The 23,613-nt window shown below is 36.1% G+C and overlaps 1 protein-coding gene across 1 annotated transcript in view; it reads left to right on the top strand.

The window, feature by feature from the left end:
• Nucleotides 1-23,613, top strand: part of fat4 (FAT atypical cadherin 4) — a 98,911-nt gene that overhangs the window by 56,803 nt on the left and 18,495 nt on the right. The window contains exons 6-8 of the mRNA XM_067394083.1: nucleotides 2,499-2,673; nucleotides 21,285-21,465; nucleotides 23,339-23,589. Of these exons, the coding sequence (XP_067250184.1) occupies nucleotides 2,499-2,673; nucleotides 21,285-21,465; nucleotides 23,339-23,589 (607 nt within the window). The remainder of the gene's footprint in view (nucleotides 1-2,498; nucleotides 2,674-21,284; nucleotides 21,466-23,338; nucleotides 23,590-23,613) is intronic.

Here is a 23,613-nt window from a genome sequence, read left to right as displayed (position 1 = left end):
AAAAAAATTAAAATATGTCAAATAACTTGGATGCCCCTAATATTAAATATAAGTCTAAAAATAAATAATTCTTGATCCGACTCGTGATCCGCTCTTGCTCACGACATGAAATTTCTCTGTACTATACGTGTTGGTAGCCATTAAAGAAAATGTAGTTTCATATTTAAGTTTAAATAGTCATATGTTATATTTTAAATTCATCTATTTGACTGTGAAAAGTGAAGAGCATGAGTAAGATGCATCATAAGATGCGCAATATATTGGGAGACATGGGGCCATATAATACACCCGGCGCAATGTGACGCAAGGCGCAGCGCAAGTGTGTTTGCTAGTTTGCGTCCGGCGCCGTTCGTGTTTTCCCGTTCAGATAGTGCGCCCATGGGCGTGCTGGTCTAAAAAGAGGTGTGTTCAGGCGCATTTTAAGGAGCTGAAAATAGACTGCGCCATAGACCAACTCAAACCTGATCCAAAGTCAATGGCGCAATATTTTTTTGTTAGAGCGCGTTGGTAGAAACTGCACCTCTGGGCGCGTCCACAGTGCGCGTTGACTTTGCTTATTACACACAGGGGTGCGCATCACACAAACATGCCAAATATTAAAAACAAAAGGATTACAGTGTAAAAGAATATTATTGTGTAGGCTACATAAATATAAAAATGTAATGATGAATAGTCATTGCGTGTATTAGAATCAGGCTACCTATTTTCAATTCAGCCTATTACTACTTATAATGATGAACGAAATTGGCTAATTAATTGAACAATCGTGCCAATACACACACATATTAACTGACTGATCGCCAACAAATTCCGCCATGTAAATAGCAATCCGCCATGGCGCGAGCGCATCTCGGAATGGGAGATGACACTCTGATTGGTTTATTGAACGTTACACCCATTACTCATTAAGAGAATAGAGACAACCCATTTCAAAAATGCGCCCGGCGCACGGACTGTTTTTTCGTCATTAAAATAGTAAAAGTGGATTTGGACACGCCCTGAGTGCACCGGCGCCGTGCGCTTTACACTTTGCATTTAGATCGTTAAAATAGGGCCCATGGGTCAGACATGATTTTGACCACTTCACTAAGTTTTGTAGAAAGCCTTTCTTTAAAATGAATTTCGTTTTGTAAAAATTGTATCTTAATTTTAATCAATGTTTCATCAACCAATTCCCTGGATTTAATAAATAAGAAGCAAATATAGCAGACAATAAATCACGACATGGAGGCGCCGGCGCGATCATTTGCGCGTGAACTAAATGAACCGAAACTCAGCGGCCACTTGCCTCACAGACATGAGAAAAATATCTATAGAAAGCTTGAAGTATCTACTTTAAAATGAAATAATTAAACAAAAACACCTTATTTCACATATTTTCGATCCAGCATGTCACAAAGGGTAGTTGGGTTTGAGCTTGCGCTCCGCTCGCGTGCTCTGACACGCTCACAGAGCATCGTACATTATTATCTGTTTAAAATTTTATTTGTGTATGACTAACCCCAACACACACCAGAGAAAAAACTTTGCAGGTCCTATGGCTGAGAGAGAGCTACTCGGATGAAAAACACTTCAGCGAGCTCAATTATAGTAACACTGCATTTTTTGTCAGTAACGGTAACGGCGTTGAAACGGGAGATACACACTCAAACTCACAGCTCTTCACCACAACACAGATCTACATATTTATTGACTAATGTGAACACTCTCGAGACTAACAATATATTTTATTATAGTAGATGTAAGGATGAAACTATCATATTAAACATGAGGTCGCATTAGTTCATCTCATTAGAGCAGGAGGGTTTGGTTCTCCATCATTTATGAATTTGGTTTAACATGCAGAAATGCAAGAGCAGATTTCCAACCCAAACGCACTCTTATTTGGAAATGTGACTCGAAGTGTTTGACGTCGCTGGAATGATAAATGCAGGGCGTGGATTCGGCTCCGGCTCCCACTGTAGGGTGACAGAGTGTAACTGCAGAAAGTTATATGCCACGGCTAAATGATATAATGAGGGTGGTCTCGAATGTCCGAGTCCAAACAAACCTCACCTGAGAGGGGAAATGAGCTGGAGTCAGGTGTGCCAGCGGTTCAGCCGCTCACGCAAACCAACACTAAACTCAGAGACTGAATGAGAACGTAAATCAACCAGTGGTCAGAATGCTTCTTTAAAACACAAAGAAATTGCTAAAGAAAAAAATATAATCTTTCATCAAAATGTAATAACTTTGATATGACTTTTGGATCCACATTCAGAGTTAGTTTGTTATGCTTAACTGTAACTGGTGATTTTTAATTGATCATTCTGGATTTATACAATATTTGCAATCATGTTTTTGTGCTTCATCTATTCAATTGTGTAACTGGTTGCAGGTAAATTCAAATTTGCATTTATATATTAAATAAAACCTATAATAAACAGTATTTTAATCTCATTGAGTGATTTGAGATTTTATGTATTTGCTCAGGCTTTAAAAACTCTTGTGTCCGGCAGGTCGTTGCCCGTGATGATGATCTGGGTGCTAACGGTCAGATCAGCTACACCCTCACCAGCGGGAATGAAGCGGGATCGTTCAGCCTCACATCTGGCGGTCAGCTGAACCTGATCCGAACGCTGGACCGGGAAACTCAGGACAGATACACGCTGGTCATCACGGCTCATGATGCAGGTAAGAAAATATATATATCCAGCGCTCAGGTCGCATTCAACATCGCTCTTCCATGTCTGGTCTAAAGGGAAAATTGTGACGGCAACAGGCATTTTGTCAGGTTTTGTCGGATCAACGTGTTCCCTTGCTTTTGGTCGGCACTTGTTTTCACCAATTGAACATGTTTAATCGGTATTGGTCGTGTCATGGAGTGTCTGATGTACTGAATTCAAAATTTTTTTGCTGTTTTTTCCTTTATTATGAGAGGACAGTAAGTTGGAGAGAGAGGGGGGGTGGGATTGGGAAAGGTCCACGAGCCGGGACTCAAACTCGGGACGCCTGAAGTGCAACTGCGCTATATGTCAGTGCTACCCACTAGGCTATCGGTGCTTGACCTTAAAACACAATCGCCCTCATGTTTTGATGCAGGACAGCAATTGTGAGTAAATTTTCTGTCATCTTTGCAGGAATGTAGTATGAAGATTGTACAAAATATCATTTATAACAATGATTAGCAGCCGCACTGCAAGAAATGATGTTATTCCTTCCTAGTTTTGTCTTGTTTTCCAGTAAAAATATCAAAACTTTCTTAAATCAAGATACATTTATTGGAGAAGCAAAATGACTGAAGATATTAAGTCTTGGTTTCCTAAAAAAGAAGTGAAGTGAGTTTGAGATTAAAACAAGAGCAAATATCTGCCAATGTGGTTCAAAAAATAAGCTTAATTCAAGGGGAAAGCAAGATTATTTTTCTGTCCTATTGACAGATATTTGTTCTTGTTTTATGTGCAAATTTTCGTTTTAATAATTTTTTTAAGTAAACAAGACTTAATTTCTTAACTAATTTCCTTCTCCAGTAAATATATCTTGATTTAAGAATGTTTAGATATTTGTGCTGGAAAACAAGACACACATACTGAGGAAGAGCATCAATTTTTGCCGTGCACAGTATCAGTATAACCATCAATATCTATTGATACGATATGCATCACATGACTAAACAGACAAACGAAAACACCTTATTTCGGCCGTGGTTTTAGATGAAATACAACTCCAAGAAGGACTAAAATAAGACTCTTCTTGACAGGTTTTACTCATGTAAAGTAACTTTATTCGATCTGGAGCTGCTGTGAAGAATGTTAAACTGTGTGTGTGTGTGTGTGTGTGTGTGTGTGTGTGTGTCCTGGTTAACTCCAGTTCTCTGGTCTTTGGTTAACCCGTCTCAGCCGACTGGTGCCTCTCGTTCATTCCTGTGAGGTCACGTGACCTGCTGTAATGGCAGGGATTTGCTCTGGACATCGGCGAGAACTTTTGACAATAAATAGTGTCCGTATCTGCCAAGATCCGGAAACAGCTCTCGAGCGCAGAGAGAAAGTCAAACTATGACTGATGTTTTGGCCCAGACATGATCTACAGACGTTTTTTACATTTTCTACACTGATTTTGGTAGTAAATCTGCTGAAGTTTGCACACTGGGTTTAAACGTGATCAGGCTCTTTTACACGATTACAGACTCATTTGTGAGACTCTTTGCCTGTTGGAAAACCAGCTTAAATCCCTTTAAACTGGTCGGAAAAGGCTCAAATCCCCTCTGAAACCAGCCTGACTGCATTAGGAGAGCTGTGAACCAGTTTAGGCTGGTGTTAAGAGCCGTTTTGCAATGACTGTTCAGATCTGAGACAGCAGCATACATTGTAAAATATGAATTAAAAACAATATGAATGTAAATATTGTTGGAGTACGTTTTACAAGAAAATTCCAGTTCAGTCTTTATACTTCAAAATTTCATTCAGTGTATTTCTTGCCATTTCTTTGCCATTATTTGTGAAATTTATTAGTAGTTTGGGAGTGAATCTGTTTCAAAGTAAATCCCGCACCCATTTTTTTCACTGCATATCTTTATCACAAACAAAATGTGATTAATGCTGCAAATGTTTATTCGTGTTTGTCTCTGTTTGCGCTGCTTTCTGCCAAAAAGCTCAAAACTCTCCTCCAACACTCTGAAAGCAGAAACAAACTCCCTAAATGTGGTAGAAAGAGCCCATTGTGTCCTGATAGTGAAATATGGAGAGCGTCTGAAACGCTCCGACTGAGCTTTCCTGGACCATCTCAATGATTTTCCCATTCCTGGGTTTCCAGTGGATTTGTGATTCAGATCTCCTCAAGCTCCATTGACACGTTCACCAGACGGCCGGCAGAGGAAGACATTATTTCTGATATTTTGATATTCGTTATTTTTCATGATCGTTTTTCTATGGAAGCCCATTTCCGCCACATAAGAAGAAAAACATGCTCTGGTAAATCATAATTATGACATAAAAGTATTACATACTAAATCATAATTATGCGATGGAAAGGTGAAATTCTGACTTCAAAAGTCATAATCATGAGATAAGATTATGACACACTAAATCATAATTATGAGTCAAAGTCAAAATTATGACTTTAAAAGTAGCAGTCAAAATTATGGCATACTAAATCGAAATTATGACTTGAGTCATAATTATGAGATAAAAAGATGAAATTGATGTCAAAATTATGTCATCATTTAGACTTTTTAAGTTTTAATTACAACATAAAGAGTTGAAATGATGTCAACCAAAATTATGACTTTTTAATCTCATAATTTCAATTTAGAATGCCATAATTTTGACTTTTTAAGATATAATTCTGATGGTCATAGTTTTGACTTTTTATGTCATAATTTTGACCTTATTATCTCATAGTTCCGATTTAGTATGTCATAATTTCAACTTTTTGGTCATAATTTTGAATAATTTTTACTTTTTACGTCATAATTTTGACTTTTTAATATTATAGTTTCTATTTAGTATGTCTTAAAAAATAAAATTTTTTGGTCATAATTTCAAATAATTTTGTCTTTTTATGTCACAGTTTTGACTTTCTGTCATAATTTCAACTTTTTATGTCATAATTATGTCATTTTAATGTCATAGTTCCGATTTAGTATGTCATAATTTCAACTTTTTGGTCATAATTTCAAATAATTTAGATTTTTTATGTTGTAATTTGACTTTTTAATTAATATTTCTGATTTAATATGTCATAATTTCAACTTTTTGGTCATAATTGTGAATAATTTTGACTTTTTACATCATAATTATGACTTTTTAATTCATAGTTCCGATTTACTATGTCATAATTAATTTTTTTTTGGTCATAATTTTGAATAATTTTGACATGTCATAATTTAGATTTTTTTTTATCTCATAGTTTCTATTTAGTATGTCATAATTTCAATTTTCTGGTCATAATTTCAACTAATTTTGACTTTTTATGTCACAATTCTGACTTTCTGTCATAATTTTGACTTTTTATGTCATAATTTTGACTTTTTAATTCATAGTTCCGATTTAGTATGTCATAATTTAAACTTTTTGGTCATAATTTCAAATCATTTTGACTTTGTAGGTCATAATTTTGACTTTTTAATATCATAGTTTCTATTTAGTATGTCATAATTTCAACTTTTTATGTCATAATTATGTCTTTTTAATGTCATAGTTCCGATTTAGTATGTCATAATTTCAACTTTTTGGTCATAATTGTGAATAATTTTGACTTTTTACATCATAATTATGACTTTTTAATTCATAGTTCCAATTTACTATGTCATAATTTAATTTTTTTGGTCATAATTTTGAATAATTTTGACGTCATAATTTAGATTTTTTTTTTTTATCATAGTTTCTATTTAGTATGTCATAATTAAAATTTTCTGGTCATAATTTCAAATAATTTTGACTTTTTATGTCACAATTGTGATTTTCTGTCATAATTTTGACTTTTTATGTCATAATTTTGACTTTTTAATGTCATAGTTCCAATTTAGTATGTCACAATTTAAAGTTTTTGGTCATAGTTTTGAATAATTTTGACTTTTTATGTCACAATTCTGACTTTCTCTCATAATTTAAACTTTTTATGTCATAATTATGTCTTTTTAATCTAATTTCTGATTTAGTATGTCATTTAGTATGTCACAATTTCACGTTTTTGGTCATAATTTTGAATAATTTTGACTTTTGAAGTCGTCATTTCGACTTTTTAAGTCATACTTGCTGTCATGGTCATGTCATGTTTAGTTTTACTTCCATTACAGGTCAAGTCAGGTTTAATAGTGCTTTAGATTGTTTCAGAGCAGCTTGACAAAATAACAGATGCAAACTTCATCAAATCTGAGACAAATACAACTTCTGCTGTAAAAGACAATAGAGACATTATTGAGTTGAAGTTTAGTGTCAGTGTGTTTCTGTAACACAGTTTATCGATCTCAGCTGAACTCATATGGATCTCGCCACATTCCTTCAGCTTTACTGAATTATCCGGCTCTACAGTCTCGACCTTTAACCTCTCGCTTTTCTTTGTCCCTAGAAATCTCCACAATATCTTTCCATATGATCTCTCTCTCTCCCTCTCTCTCTCTGAAGGAAAGCTGGCAGCTCACTGGAGAGATCTTGGCAGGCCGGAGTCATTATTTGGAAATGTGTGTTTTTCTGCGGAGTGTGGCGGAGAGGCCAGCAGTAAAAAGGTGCTTTACGAGAGAGAGAGAGAGAGAGAGAGAGAGAGAGAGAGAGAGAATCGAGGGCTTATTCTGCGCGCCGAGGAAAGATGTTGGCAGAATTTATGAGGAAAAACATGGACTGCTTGGCAGATAACAGAGAGAGAGAGAGAGAGAGAGAGAGAGAGAGAGAGTCCACCCAGAGGAAAGAAAAAAGTCACATGAGATCTCTTTAATATCTCAGTTGTTTCTCTGAGATGAGAGTGACGAGATCTCATGTGAATCTCCTCTGGATATTTCAACAGTGTCTCGTGTGCTCCGTCTCTCACTCATTTGTAATAATAAAAAAAAGTTGGTTAGTTCATTTTAGATTAAAAGCGCTCAGTAAACTGAGATTAACACCAATCTGTGATCTAAACACCAGATGATACGATCTTTACACTGCAAAAAATGCACTTCCTCTGACTTTTTGTTTTCTAGTACAAATATCTAAACAATCAAGATACATTTACTGGAGAAGTAAGAGGACTTAAGATATTTATATCTGCAGTCATTTTGCTTCTCCAGTAAATGTATCTTGATTTAAGAATGTTTGGATGTTTGTACTGGAAAACAAGACAGAAACACTGAGGAAGAACATCATTTATTGCAGCGAATACACCACTGATTCTGTCCAAACCACCAATTTACAACTACAAACACACACACACACACACACACACACACACACACACACACACACACACACACACACACACACACACACACACACACACACACACACACACACACACACACATGTTTGTTTTTGTGAATTGTGGGGACTTTCCATAGACTTCAATGCATTTTACACTGAACAAACTGTACATTCTATCCCCCTACCCTGCCCCTACCCCTAAACCTAACCCTCACAGGAAACTGTGCAAACTTTTACTTTTTCACAAAAACTCATTCTATATGATTTATAAACCCATTTACATTGTGGGGACCGCTGGCTGGTCCCCACGATGTAGGTGAACTCAGGTTTATATTACATCATGGGGACATTTGGTCCCCACAATGTAATATAAACAAAAGCACACACACACACACACACACACACACACACACACACACACACACATCACATGTGAACATTCCAGAAATAAAAGCCCAAAGCGAGCGGGACGAGGGGAACAGCAGAGTGACTCCAGCACATTGTTTTGGGTGTTTTTCTGAGACTGGAGGTCTACAGCAGTTCATCTGAGGTGATCTTAGCTTGGCCCGGATTCACCACGGTAAAATCTCAACTCGGAGAGATTTACTAGTTTACCAGCACACCACAGAAAATTCATCTTTGTCTTGTTTTCCAGCACAAATGCTCTTAAAACAACTTAAATGTACCTGATAAACTAAATAAAGGCTTCTTTTTTTACTTGTTTTCAAATAACACTTAGATTCACGACACATTCTCTTACATCTGTGTTATATTGGGTTATTATAGTTAACTAAAACCAGAATAGTTTTGTTTTTTGAAATAAAATAAATGCTAACTGAAAATAAAATAAAATAATTTCTAATTTTCATTTAGTTTAACCTGGTGCACTAAAATAACTGAAAGAATTAATAAAAAAATAATAAAAACTATATGGAATTAAAAATAATACAATAATAATATTTTTTTAAAAATAATACAAATGACGAAAAACAACAAACTTTAGACAAAAATTAAAAGGCAAATGCAAAATATAAAAATAAAAACTATTAATAAAATAAAATCTCTAAATTAAAATATCACTGGTTGTACTTCTTGAGTAAAAGCATTTTTATTTTATTTATATATTTATGTATTTTTAAGTGTACCTGAACTGTTATGATATACACTGTAAAAATTGTTGTTTCAACGTAAAAAGTTATTGAAAACATTATTTCTGAATATTCAAAACGTCCATTTAAATTTAAGTTTATTTATTTATTTTGGTTCTACAAACTTTAAGGGAACATTCCATTTCATCATTCTACAAACATTATGTGAACGTTACTTTAGAATGTTCTCTAAACGTTCTGAAACAAATAGTAACATTTTTGAAAAAACGTTAGGCGAACATCCAACATTTTGGAAAAGAAAACGTTACATGAACAATGCATAAATAATGTTTTTGTGCTAACGTTTTGAGAACGTCATTAAAGACCAGATAACATTGAACAAATGTTCTATTAACGTTACAAAAAAAACCGCTTGCTCATAACTTTGAGAGAACCTTGACAGAACGTTCCCTGTTATCTGGGATCTTGTAGTTCTAAAGTTAAATCCAGGAAAGTTATCCTGAGTCTGAAGTTATTTAAGTTATCATAGCTAATTGCAACAATAATTTTTTACAGAGACAAAAATAAATCTGCTAAATGAAAAATAAGAGACACAAATGAACTCGTTAGACGGACAGACGGACAGGTTTGAGTTCTGGAAGCGTTTAAAACCGGATTCAGTGCCAGAAAGAGACAGAAAAGCCCAGCGTCTTTAAATGGACCGAGTCATTAACATTCTTTATCTTCTGAGCGCTGAGAAGTTACAGGGCAAACAGAGCAGCGCCATAGTGTGTGTGTGTGTGTGTGTGTGTGTGTGTGTTCGTTCTATAGGCTCATTCTAAGGGATTTGTGGCTCTTTAATAAATGTGACCAAACAGTGTGTGTGAATGATGTTGAACACTCTTTTATTTCCCAAAGCTTCCCTTCCTCCGGCTCTCGTTCTCACGTTCAGTCTCTCCTCGGACCGCATAAAAACCCTCGGCGGTCATATCTTTCATTTAAACCTGAAGAGCCATGAATGCGTCAGGCTTTTTGTGGTTCAACACACAATGTACCGCAGCCTCAAAACATATCTGGAACCTTCAATTACATTTAAAACAATCTCATGATATTCCCAGAAATAACTTGTTTTCCGAGGTATTTTTGCAATGACTTTTTATCAGCTGGTGTTTTTTAGCTATGTTGTTTAGTGTTTAATGAACTATACTGTAATTTTGAGGTAAAATATGACATGTTCTTGACGTTTTTTTAGATATATATATATATATATATATATATATATATATATATATATAGCAGCGCTGCTGTTCTGGTATAACTGAGAGTGTTTTTAAGTGTTTATTATTCTGAGACGACCATCAAAAAATGGAAAAGGTTAAAGTAACTTCTGGCCGCACCTCATCTGAGGAAGTGGAAATGATTTAAAATTTAATTGGATCCATTTTTCATTTGGTACTTTTCCTTTTCAAACATGCAGATCTGTATGAATTAAGTGTTGAGATGGATGGCTTTAATGCAGTTTACAGATGTGTGGAATCAAAATCACTTTGAGATGGTGACTGTGTCCAAACTAGTAAGTCAGTCACTAAAACTGCTTACAGACACCATAACATCTGTTGATCCAGAGTGTTACAGATAACCATCATATACTGTGTGTGTGTTAGTAGATGTGCAGTAGAAGTAAACGTGATTGACTGTTGGATTATAAACACTGTGAAGTGTCTGGCTCATCTGTAGAGCGGATGCAGCGCTGCAGGAGAAGGAAGCGTCGGTCAGGTTTGGGATGCAGCCGGAGAGTGTTTGTCCTTCCTGAAGCCTCTCCAAACACACACTTAATAAAACACTGAGCAATGCAGTAACAGGGCAACAGATCTTCACTCGCACAAACATCTCATTTGCCAGTGTTCACTGGAGTTTTATTGACTGCGTCTCTCTTTCTGTGGCTGAAGGAGAGTAAATAACTGCTCCATGAATTTACCCTCCCATTCATTCATCCTCCAGAGCCTGTGAGCTTTCTAGTGCTTACAGGAAACATTTGAAAACGCTTCAAATTGTTTTATAACACTATCTGTCCACACTAGTGTTTTTCACTGGCATCGTCATTTTATTAGCAAAATATCTCAGCACTTACTCGAGTCCAGGTCGATCGTTTGGTCTAGAACACAATCATTGTTTGTTATTTGCAGGAATGTAATATGAAGTTTGTACAAAGTAACATTTATTTTTAGCAACACTGTGAAAGTGATAAGCAGGCATAATAATGTTGGTTTAACTATACAATATGTGTCACATGATTAAACATTCATCATCATTATCTTATACTTCTGTTTTCACAGGCAACGCTACAATGTGAAAACAGCCTCTTCAAGTAATGTAGACTTGGCCTTAATGATGAAAATGCTGAATATTTTGTATTTTTTTTTTGTATTATTTTGTATTAATGTTTTAATGTGCATTATTTTGCAATTTGTTTATATTTTTCAAAATGATCTGGATTAATGTAGATGTAGGCTTCGTGTTAAAAATGTGGACTATTTAATTGTATATATACATTCATTTATATATATATATACATATTCATTCTAGAGTGTGTTTCGCTTTAAAACACAAGCTCTGTCATATTGTGTGATTGTTTCTTAAGCGTGCGAGACCTCAAGCATCACTCTGTGTGAAATACAGACTGAACAGAACGTCAAATAGTAATAATAGTCATTTTACTGACTCGGATCTTTGAATCTCATTCATCAAAATGAACAACTCTTTTTTTTTTTTCAAGTCATTTTGTTCATTTCAGCAGAATATAATTAAAATGTTACATGATAATAGCCAAATTCCTCAACACATTAACTTATGTGACATTGATCACATTTAGAATAAGAAAAAAACAGTGATGCAAGGCCAAATTATGGGAAACCAGAAACTCATCATGTAACTGTAACAGTTAAAGGGTTACTTCAGGATTTAGCATTAAGCTTTGTATTAGTAGAATACCACTAGTATTTTCGAATTACCGTGCTTTCCCCCTTCATATCAGCCCGAGATGAGAGATTTATGCATTTTTATTCTGTAAAAAAGCCTCCGATGACGCAAAAATCATCATTTTGCGTCATCGGAGGCTTTTTTGGCCAGAGGCTTAAAACTACAGCCGGTAATAGCAGGTAGTTCCGCATTTTTTCACCACACCCATACATATGCGCGTTTGAGGTTACTCACGGACATAGATCAAAGATTTTATCAAAAGTGGGTGTCAATTATATTTTTAAGCTTTACATATTTTGTTATAGTCTGCACTACATCAGTGGTTCATCTCGCAAATGTATCGGTCTCTGCAGTCATCTCAACCAATACAGCAACAGGCTTTTGTGGTAACGTTAGCATAAATAGATAAATAGACTAACTCAGTTTTACAGAACAGTGGCTTTACTTTGATAACAGTCAACTTATATGCAACTTATATGTAATTGTCTATCTAACGTTACTTTGCTAAATTTGCAGTTTCACTGCTACCTACAACACTACATATAGGCTACTGTGTTATCGGTCTAGTATCAGCGAGTCTTACCTCTAGGCGAATACGCTTAGTACCAGATGCCCAGGCTGATCGTCCTCTGGGAAAGTGAATATCGATGGTATCACGGTGTCCTTCAGAATGGTTCTCTTCATTGCAAGGATATTTGGTTCGTAGTCCTCGTGCTTGAAATGGAGACTACATATTCTGCGTTTTTTTAGGTTTTCTATAACGGTGTCATCTCCAAACTTCGGGTGTTTGATGGCCCGCAGCCACTGTTTACATCGCTCCAAATCTTTAACTTAATCGGAAAATGATGGAAACTTACTTGTCCTTTCCTGGTTTTGGGTGTACATTCAGGTACAAAGCAATTTAGCACCATTTCGCTGTAAATGTATGAACTCACGATTTATTTGTTTGAATTTTCCTGGTAATGCCGCCTGTAACCGATAGGCGTGGTTTGGGTGTGGCCTCGCAAGGGCAGCAAAACAAGTGCATTCTGGGAGTTGTTGTCTTTCATCCACATTAGTCAAAAATACATTTTCTGCCTTTTCTCAGTCTAGAAAGCTCCAAATTCAAAAATAATTTCACATTTCTACTACATAAATGACCAATTTTAAATACACATTCATCTTTCCAGGGGTGAAGTACCCCTTTAAATAAACTGACTATGCGCTTGTTTGTAAGGAAGTTTGGGAATTATTAACTAGTTTCTGTATCCAATACAGCTGTCACATCATGTGACAAAAGAGCGAATGACTCAGGAGGTGAACTAATCATTTCTGTTTTCTGTACAGAACCTATAGGATGTTGTGTATGTGCGGATAACACAAAACGAACGAATCACTCTCTGAGACAACTGCTTGCTCCAGAGTCATATTAAATATTTGTTTAAAATGAACAAATCGTTCACGTTTGACCCATCACTAACGTCAAAACATCCCACCGCTGTATGGCCAGATGATACGCAAACAGCGTTTCCTGGCTGGATAAAGCAAACCAGCGTCTCGCTAGTAAAGTTTTGACAGATGCATTGTAAACATACTGTACACCGAATTCTGAAAAGTTTTGTTCTGTATGGTTTTTTTTTTCGTGTGGGCTTGGTGTGCATAGATTTACAGTGGGTACGGAAAGTATTCAGACCCCCTTAAATTTTTCACTCTTTGTTATATTGCAGCCATTCATTTTTTGCTGCATCTGCATCTCTGGAGCTCAGCAAAAGTGATCTTTGGGTTCTTCTTTACCTCTCTCACCAAGGCTTTTCTCCCCGCTCAGCTCTAGGAAGGGTTCTGGTCGTCCCAAACATCTTCCATTTAAGGATTATGGAGGCCACTGTGCTCTTAGGAACCTTAAGTGCTGCAGAAATGTTTTTGTAACCTTGGCCAGATCTGTGCCATGCCACAATTCTGTCTCTGAGCTCTTCAGGCAGTTCCTTTGACCTCATGATTCTCATTTGCTCTGACATGCACTGTGAGCTGTAAGGTCTTATATAGACAGGTGTGTGGCTTTCCTAATCAAGTCCAATCAGTATAATCAAACACAGCTGGACTCAAATGAAGGTGTAGAACCATCTCAAGGATGATCAGAAGAAATAGACAGCACCTGAGTTAAATATATGAGTGTCACAGCAAAGGGTCTGAATACTTAGGACCATGTGATATTTCAGTTTTTCTTTTTTATAAATCTGCAAAAATGTCAACAATTCTGGGTTTTTCTGTCAATATGGGGTGCTGTGTGTACATTAATGAGGAAAAAAATGAACTTAAATGATTTTAGCAAATGGCTGCAATATAACAAAGAGTGAAAAATGTAAGGCGGTCTGAATACTTTCCGTACCCACTGTATGAATTATATGGACTCCTTATATAATTTGGTTATTAGGTGTCCTTTTGGAGTCTCCTAGTGTCCTTTTTTGGCAAAACAAATGCTTGAAGAAAGTTTTATGAGAATCACCCTTCAATCTGAGAGCATTTTGCTAAATATAAGATGAATGATGTATACTTAATTTTATAACTATGCGATTAATCGCAATTAAAAATTTTAAATTCATCGATATATTAATATATAAATATATATATATATATATATATATATATATATATATATATATATATATATATATATATAAATATATATATATATTTTTTTTTTCTTTTTTTTTTCGCTTATTTATATTTATTAAATTTTAATGTTTGTAGATGTGCTGTAGAAATAAATCTGTGGTCATTATAATTAAATTCATATAAAGTCAAAGTTGTGCACTGGTATGATCCACACACACACACACACACATAAGCAGCAGGTCAGTATTAAAGTGGCTCATAAGCGGCTTACATTGCTCCATATGTTTGTGCGAGACAGAGTTTGTCTTGAGCTTAGAGCCGAATTAACATGCAGCACACGCTTGAATGACTTACAGAGCGGGAAATCAGGACAGATGGAGCACATTTACCGCAGTCAGACGCTTCGTTTACTTCTTATCCAGCTAAGGAGTCTGAAACGAGTCTCCAGGGCTGATCTTTGAGTGACACGAGCACTGAACACCCATGATTTCATGATTACAGCCACTGAACCTGCTAATGCCAAATCATAACGGCCTAAAGGAGTCAGTTCACTGCGAAGTACTCATCTGATTCATTTGAACTTGAACAAACTTGTTGTCTGCTGTTGCCAACTCAACATCTTTTGTGTGCATGTATGAATCATTGATATACTATTATAGTTTTTGATGATATTTTGAATTTGGAGTTTTCATTATATTTTTAGTAATTTTCTTGCCTGGTTGTCATTTTTATTAGTTTATTTTTAAATATGTCTCTGTAGGTTTTAAGTTTTAAGTTTTTTAGTATTTTAGTACTCCAACGTAAACTAAACAAAATGAAGAATTTTCATGAAAATAGTTTTAGTTTTGGTTTTAGTTAACAATAAAAGCTCTTGAATGTGTTCTTAAAGTGAATCTTTGTGTTTGGTTGTGGATTGTGGGAGTGAACGAACATCACAGAGAGATTCAGTGTGAATCATTCATCTGTTTTATCATCATAGACAGCTTCATGAATACAGCATTGTGCTTCTCTCATTGAAACACACACACACACACTCCTCCGGTTTATAATCTAATCTGAAGTCAGACGAGGACGGCGCTAGCAACAAGTGAAACTGACCTGATGTGACTCGTCTGTGCCTTATTATGTGACTTTGTCTTGGTCATTTTTCACCTCAAAATCACTATATGATAAACTATATTTTGCATAAAGAAAATGAAGTCTGCCTTTAGATTTTTACATTGTGAGATTATTTCCATTTACCCTGCAGAAATTCTCATTACTGAACTACACAAAAAAGATTTAAACTGTAAATATGATGAAAGTTTGTTGTACCGACTTCACATTATACTGAATGACATTAAAACTGTATTACAGTAATATTTTTACTGTCATTTGGAAAAAAAGAGAATAATTATTGAAAATGAGAATTACAAACTATAAATAACTATAAATAATAAATAATATCTCATAATTTATTTCGATGTTATGGTGAAGATGCACATGTTCAGATCACATGATTCATTCATTTTCTGTGTCTTTCATGTGTTTAATTGGATTCATCAGTTTTCCTGTAACTGCAGTAAATCTGACACAAAGAAATCAATAGAAACAGAGAAACTGATCTGAGCCAGATACACAGACACAAACACATCTGCTCATGACTCAACGACAGCAGATCACCACTGACACGCTGCTGATCACGTCTACTGCTAATAATTCAATGTGTGTGTGTGTGTGTGTGTGTGTGTGTGTGTGGAGAGCTGAAGGTCAGATTTTCCTTTCAGCCGTGAGTGTTTTGTCTTGTTTTCTCGTTGTTACTGATGAACAAGCAAACAGCAGTTTCAGCAGCAGTGATGTCACACACATATTCTGCGTTTATTAAGATGATCATTAATATGTGCACATTTTAGTTTTTTTCTTAGGGGGTTCACAATAGTTCATTGGGTCTGTGGTTCATGTGCAGGTCTCCTCCAAACACTCACCCAATGTCATGCTCGTAAACAGGTAATGATGTCACTTCCTGTAGTTGAAGTGGAAGCGCCTGGATCCCGTCCAGCAGAATCCTGGAGAACAGGAGCAGACCCTGAAACAATGATGAGGAAGTGCTGATTTCAGTTTGATGTTCTTTATAATTTCATAGTTTATAGCTTCATAAGTTCTGTGCTGCAGGGTTATTATTGTTAACTAAGACTAGAACTAATAAAACATTTCTGTTCATTTAAAATAAAGTATAAATATTAGTTAAAAATTTGAAATGTTGCCTTAATGTTGCAATAAACTGAAATGAGTTAAAGTTGAAGCACTAAAATTATTAAATGGAAATAAATAAAACTGAAACTGAAATAAGAAATAAATTAAACCTAAAAAGCAATGTAAAAAACTAATAAAATGATGAAAGCACATAATGAAATTACTAAAAATTAAACATGAAAACTAAAAATATCAAAATAAAAGCTCATTCAAAATATTAATGAAACTATAATCAAACTAAATCAGCAGTAAAACTCACTGTAAAACTTTCCCTCAAAAATGCTGTGAAAAACTTCTAGAACCATAAGATATGAAATACTACCTTGTTAAGGTTTTAATAAATGGTTCAGCTAACAGGGAACGTTCTCAGAATGTTCTGGCAATGTTATCTTTAATAATGTTTTCGAAACGTTAGTACAATAACATTATTGTTCATGGAACATTTTTATGAAACATTTTAGCTGGATATTTTTAAAACATTGTTTCAGAATGTTCAGAGAAAATTCAAATGTAACGTTCTGATAATGTTTGCAAAATGTTACAATTGAACATTCCATTAATGTTTTCTATAATGTTCACATAACCAAGAAAAAACATTTTTGAAACATTCATTTTCGTTCTGTAAACATTCACAAATAATGTTTTCATAACTTAATCTGATCAGTTTATGTACAGAGAACGAGTCTATCTCTTAAACAGTTCATAATGTGATGCATTTCTGAGTTAAACTGTATTAAATGTGTACAAGCTGCACTACTTTCAGACGACTCTCTGAGAAAGACAGAAAAATAGCTGAAAATTACCAGTAGGTTTTCTCTTCAGTTTACGGACATTTCCTTTAAAACCCTAAAACACAATGCAATGCATAATCCAAAATACAGGTAAAACACCTGTGAAAATCAATTTGGAAAACTTCTTTATATTAATATGGTATATTAGGCCCTATTTTTACAGACTTACAGTGTAGTTGATACTGAAAATATGTCGATTTGCTGTATTTAAGTGTAAACGGCTTGGCAAAACAAATAATTGTCATGCAGTTGGACATATTAAACCTGAGACAGATGAGGACAGACTGTGTTGTGCTGGAACACAGATATGATGAGCAGATCTGAACTGATCACATTAAGTGGATCAGACATCTGATAATCCACCTGAGCGATGAATAATGACACCTGTCACGTTCAAACACACCTGTGTGTGTCTGAGTCAGCGGCTGATTCTTCAAAACACACTTAATCAATATGAGTAATCAATAAACCCATCATGTGTCATGTACACGTGTCAGACAGCGTCTTTGACTGATGCTTCTTATATTTTTCTTATTTAAGACTGTTTTTTAAGTTCAAAAGCAGAGTGGCTTCTTTATTCTTTACTTTGCAGTTTTATGCTTTTCCATTTGTAATGTTTGTCAAGGTTTCTTGCACCAAAAATAGTCATTGTTAAATTGCACCACCATTCATTATTATTCATCATTTTAATACAGTGTGCAAAGTTTTTGCATTCACAGCATAAATATCTAACTAATTAGTGAGTATGTGTGTGTGTGTGTGTGTGTGTGTGTGTGTGTGTGTGTGTGTGTGTGTGTGTGTGTGTGTGTGTGTGTGTGTGTGTGTGTGAGCTAAACCTGACAAAACCCAACAAAAATATATTCTAAGAACGCTTTTCTAATGTTCCCATTACATTATTTCTGAATGTTCTTTGATCGTTCAAAATGTCCAGTTTTTTAAATGTTTTAAAAACTTTTTTTTTTTTTTTTTGGTTGTATGAACATTAAGGGAACATTCCATTTTATCATTCTTCAAATATTATGTGAACGTTACTTTTTAACGTTCTCTGAATGTTCTGAAACAAGTAGCAACATTTAAAAAACGTTAGACGAACGTCCAACTAAAACATTTCAAAATAAAATGTTCCATGAACGATGTATAAATAATGTTTTTGTACGATTTGTTCTTAACTTTCATTACAAAAACATTAGCCAAAAGTTCTGAGAACGTTTTGGGGACATCCTAATTTTAAGAAAAAAAAAGAAAAAAAAAACTATATAAAAATAAAGTGAATAAAGTTTTTTTAAAACTTTAAAAATGCATAAAGTTTTCAGATAGGGTGTGGGTTACATTTATAGTATTTATAACTATCCATATATAAAAACAATACAAGTCAATGGGATATCCCAATTTAGATGGCTAAGTGTGTGTGTGTGTGTGTGTGTGTGTGTGTGTGTGTGTGTGTGTGTGTGTGTGTGTGTGTGTGTGTGTGTGTGCACCTTTAAATAGGATTGTATTGTTCATAAACTGTGTGAGACAGCAGACGTTCTCTCAGCATCTTCATCAGACACGGGTCACAGTGTTTCAAGTCTGAACGTCTCTCTGAATGAGAAACACACACACACACACACGTTTCTTTGTGCTCATCAGATAAATGCTAATCTGACACCATGCTAATCTCTTTGTCTTCACAGTGAGGATGAGGCGATTAAAGCGTGTGCTAGCAGCTTATTAGCATGTGTTATTAGTTACACTAATCTGCTGGAGCAGCAGAGGCCTTCAGGAACAACACGCTCTGAAAAAAAAGGCCTCAGATTGGTTGCAGACGAGGGGAAAATGTTCAGCTGCAATCGGCCATTTTTCTTCTCTCTCTGCCTTTTGTTTTTACGAGCAGGATTTTCTGTGTGTCGTTGCCGCACTGTACGCGCATGATGTTATCAGAGGCTGAATTTATGCATGGAGCAAATGCATTTTAATCGCAGCAAGAGGGGGCAGATGTTTGAATCACTTCACCTCTCTGTGCTTCTCGTCATCTGCTATTCATTTAGCACGATCCCCTCAGACCCATCGGGACGTTTCTCGTCACCAGCCCGCAGGCGCACAGTCTTGATTTTTGCTGAAAGTAGCAGTCTTTCTGCTGTGTGCCTCACTGTTTTAAACAGCAGGATTGCATCTGTAAACCGTGCTGCCCCCTGCAATGATCCAGATATATTTAAACATTCCAGAGAGTTTGGCCATGCGGTGAGTCAGAGATTAGCGCTGTAGAGGAGAGCAGACAGATGGCACCCACTACAGCTCGGGATTTGAACAGAGATGTTTTGGATTGAGAAATTAATCTGTGCTGCTAGAATATCAAACCATCTGTGTTTAACGAGTTAAGCAAGGTCCAAACTCAACTGGTCACACCTGCCAAAAGCCAGAGATTCAGATCTGCTCTTAAGCATTTCTTAAATGTCATGAAACTGCATTTTAATTTATACAAAACAGTTAATTCCTTTCTTAATTTATTTAAATCTTTCCTTGGCATGATATGTTGCAGCTTATAAAAAAAGTTACCAGCCAACTGGTGTGTAATGCTGTTTTATTTACTTTTTTCACAGTTGGCACTTGATGAGTTTTAATTTTGGACACTGGAATTAAGTTATAGAAGATTATGTGCAACACTGATATATATATTTAGGGGTTCAAACACGTAGCTCTGATACCCAATTGTATTGTTAACATTTCCAAGGACCAGCATTCTCCCCTAAAATTGACCAAACCGTATGTTGTAGAGACTTGAAACTTTGAGGCCTACAACCATCTACAACGTCACCAAGGCTCGCACCGATCGGCCTGACGAGGGCGCTACAGTGGTGAAAAGTACAAAAGTACAAAAGTTTTTGGGATTTTTTTGAAAAACGTACTTTGGCTAACTAGTCGTAGGTTTTTGGCCCAATCAGAACCAAACCAGTGCAGTAAGATTCTCCAGAGTCTGATTTAAATTATTTTTTTAAAAAAAAGTTGAAATTTCGATTCACGGTCCCTAATGGGCACCAAAACGTTTGAAGCAGGTGGAGCCACTTTTACTAAAATGGCTATAACTCATGAACGGAATGAGATATTTTCAACAAACTTGGTACACCTATGTAAGAGGTAATTTCATGGTCTTGTGAAAAAGGATGTGGCGACTGGCCACTTGGTGGCGCTATAACGTGAAAAAAACTTTGATGTATCTCAAAAAAAACATAGCCACCAGCGGCCAATGAAGTTTGAGCAACTATCAGACAAGGTTAACGGCCGATCAAAACAAAACTCGACTTGACTCATGGCCCTACAAGCCTGTGAGAATTAAAAAGAAATCAGCCACAGGGGGTGCCTTCATGTTTTTCACGTGCATTAAGGATCGTGTCTCACATTTTTTTTTCACACATGCCCACGAAATTCGCACCACATGGTAGAACTCCTCATTCTGAGCAACTTTGCCTCTAGGAGCACCGCTGTCCATTGAATCATTCGTTAAATATTGGAGATTATTTCAAAAACTAACTTTGGCGAACTAGTACTAGGTTTTTGGCTCAACCTCGATAACTGTTAAAAAGCTTTAAAAGCTATATATTTCCTATGGTAAATTGCCTGTATTTGCTGGAAATGGTTTTTTCCATCTATGATACCTTTTTACGCATGTGCTTAAAGGCCTTAAAGCGCTTGAACCCTGATAATTTCTGCTTTCAGCTATATTGATAAACACGTTTTTCTCTTTGTGTTTGTAGGATCACCATCTCTAAGCGGTTCTGGTACTGTGATGGTGCTGGTCGGTGATGTGAATGATAATATTCCATCATTCAGCTCAATGTCTTTCCACACGACTATTCCTGAAGATGCGCCCACTGGAACGGACGTCCTGTTGCTCAACAGCTCAGATTCTGACGTCGGACTGAATGGAGTGATCAGGTACCACACACTATGGACTGGAAACAAAACTTTTTTGCATTTTTACAGACTTTAAATGTTTAGTCTCTAGGGGTGTAACAGTACACACACATGATGGTTCGGTACAGGAGGGGAGAGAAAACTAAACATAAAATTGCTTCTTTTTTTCTTTTTATTAAACAGTCTTAGCTAATGCTGTAAACTATATACAGGGAGCACTTTCTAACACATTACTATAATATTAAAGGTTACAATTAACAACAGAGCCCAAACTATTAAATTCAGTTGATATTTATTTTTAGATAAAATAATCAACACTTATATTGTAAATTGCATGTTTTGCATTAACTTCTAAATCTATTTACAAAATTATTCCTTTTTGAAATATGATCGTTTACACAGTTACTGTCATAACTTGTTTTCATGACAAATTTATTTAAACATTATTAAATAATTAAGACATTACTAACAGGTAAAGTAAATATAATGAATATATAAGCTAATAGACTGCATATATTTAGTGAAATGCTCCCCTCTAGAGTTCATTTCTATTATGAACTAACATGCTGTGGACCCTAAATGACTTGCCTGAGGTTAATGTAATGCTACGTGAGATTATTGATGTCTTTCCATGGTTGAAACACTGATTGAGAGATTACACATCAACATATCTATGCATAGATCTGCGGTTCTTCTTTTTCTTCTGTGTTTTTTCTTGCTGTGGTGGTTAGCAAACAGCATTGCATTACTGCGCACACCCCCTTCTGGATTGGAGTATGGATCGCCTGTGACTGACTGTATTCGTCATCTGACTGTATGCACCTAACCGTGACATCCATCATGGTTTGGGACGAACACCTGTTCCGTTACACCCCTAATAGTCCCATTTTGGTGATTGGATGATTTTTTTTTTTTAAATTGTCCCCAAATGTTTAGCCACGTCATACACACATATTCCCATACAACACTACGAGTCGGTCATGTATCTCTAAAGTGTCCCTGCATGAGCTCATGTTGGGGCAACGTGTTCCACTTTCCCAAAAATGTGCTAATGAGGACGATAATGAAGTATGACAGATAGATCAGACTCCAGTGGGGGGAAACGGGACAGTGAGGGGCTTCAGTTCTTAATACTTCACAGAACCAGCTTGTTCCATCAGTGCAACATCATACTTCTCACCGATCATGTGTTCCTCATGAACTTGCGTGATGGCGGACCATGCGTGACTGTGGATGAAGTTGTTGTCTTCTTGCTAGGGTTGTTTTTCACACTTTGTTCTGTAATTTGTGGAATTCCCGTCTCACTGACACAAGTGCACAGTGAAGTTGCCATGTGTGCATGTTACTGTCAGAACAAGTTTGTGTCACAGGCCCCGAAAATGAACCTCACTGAAACTCAAAACAGCATGGGGACGGCTCGAATGTGGTGTTTCTGATCAGTGCGGGTTCACCAATGCTTAGCTGAGAGAACATGCTGTGGGAGTTATGAAAGAAACTAAAAGATGAATAAAGAATTAATCTTCCCGCCACCTATAGAATAACATACTTGGAAAATAAAGTTCGGAAGTCCTGCTTATAAGAAATTTGCCCTGGGGCAGGTGCTAACACAGTACGGATAGAAACATGTTACATAAAATGCATCCTTTTTGTAGCTCAAATGGTAGAGTGTAGCATTAGAAAACCAAAGGTCATGGGTTTGATTCTCAGGGAAAGCAAACACTGATAAAACATGCATATTGAATGCAATGTAAATCACTTTGGATAAAAGCGTCTGCCAAATGCATAAATATCTGAAAAGCAAATGCAATCAAATCTCTTGATATTTGGATAGTTGGCAAATAACATTGTTTGGTCTCCATGCATATATTGACTCTGTTGTGTTTGTGATTTACAGTTACAGTCTCAGTGGTGGGGACGGGCAGTTCTCCATTAACCCGTCCACAGGCTTGATCATCACCAGCTCCCTGCTGGATCGAGAGACACGGGCGAGTTACCAGCTGCTGGTGGTGGCATCAGATGGTGGACAGCCAACACCACTATCCAGCTCTGCCACAGTATCTGTGGTGGTGGCCGACATTAACGATAACCCTCCACGGTTTCACCATCATCCATATGTCACGCACATACCTGCTTCTACTTCAACAGGTGTGTCCTCTGTGGCAGGAGTTC

Source organism: Chanodichthys erythropterus, chromosome 1 (genome assembly GCF_024489055.1).
Source record: "Chanodichthys erythropterus isolate Z2021 chromosome 1, ASM2448905v1, whole genome shotgun sequence".
NCBI classification, from domain to species: domain Eukaryota; kingdom Metazoa; phylum Chordata; class Actinopteri; order Cypriniformes; family Xenocyprididae; genus Chanodichthys; species Chanodichthys erythropterus.
The sequence above is the reverse complement of the archived record's forward strand: the minus strand, read 5'-3'. Positions and strand labels throughout refer to the sequence as shown.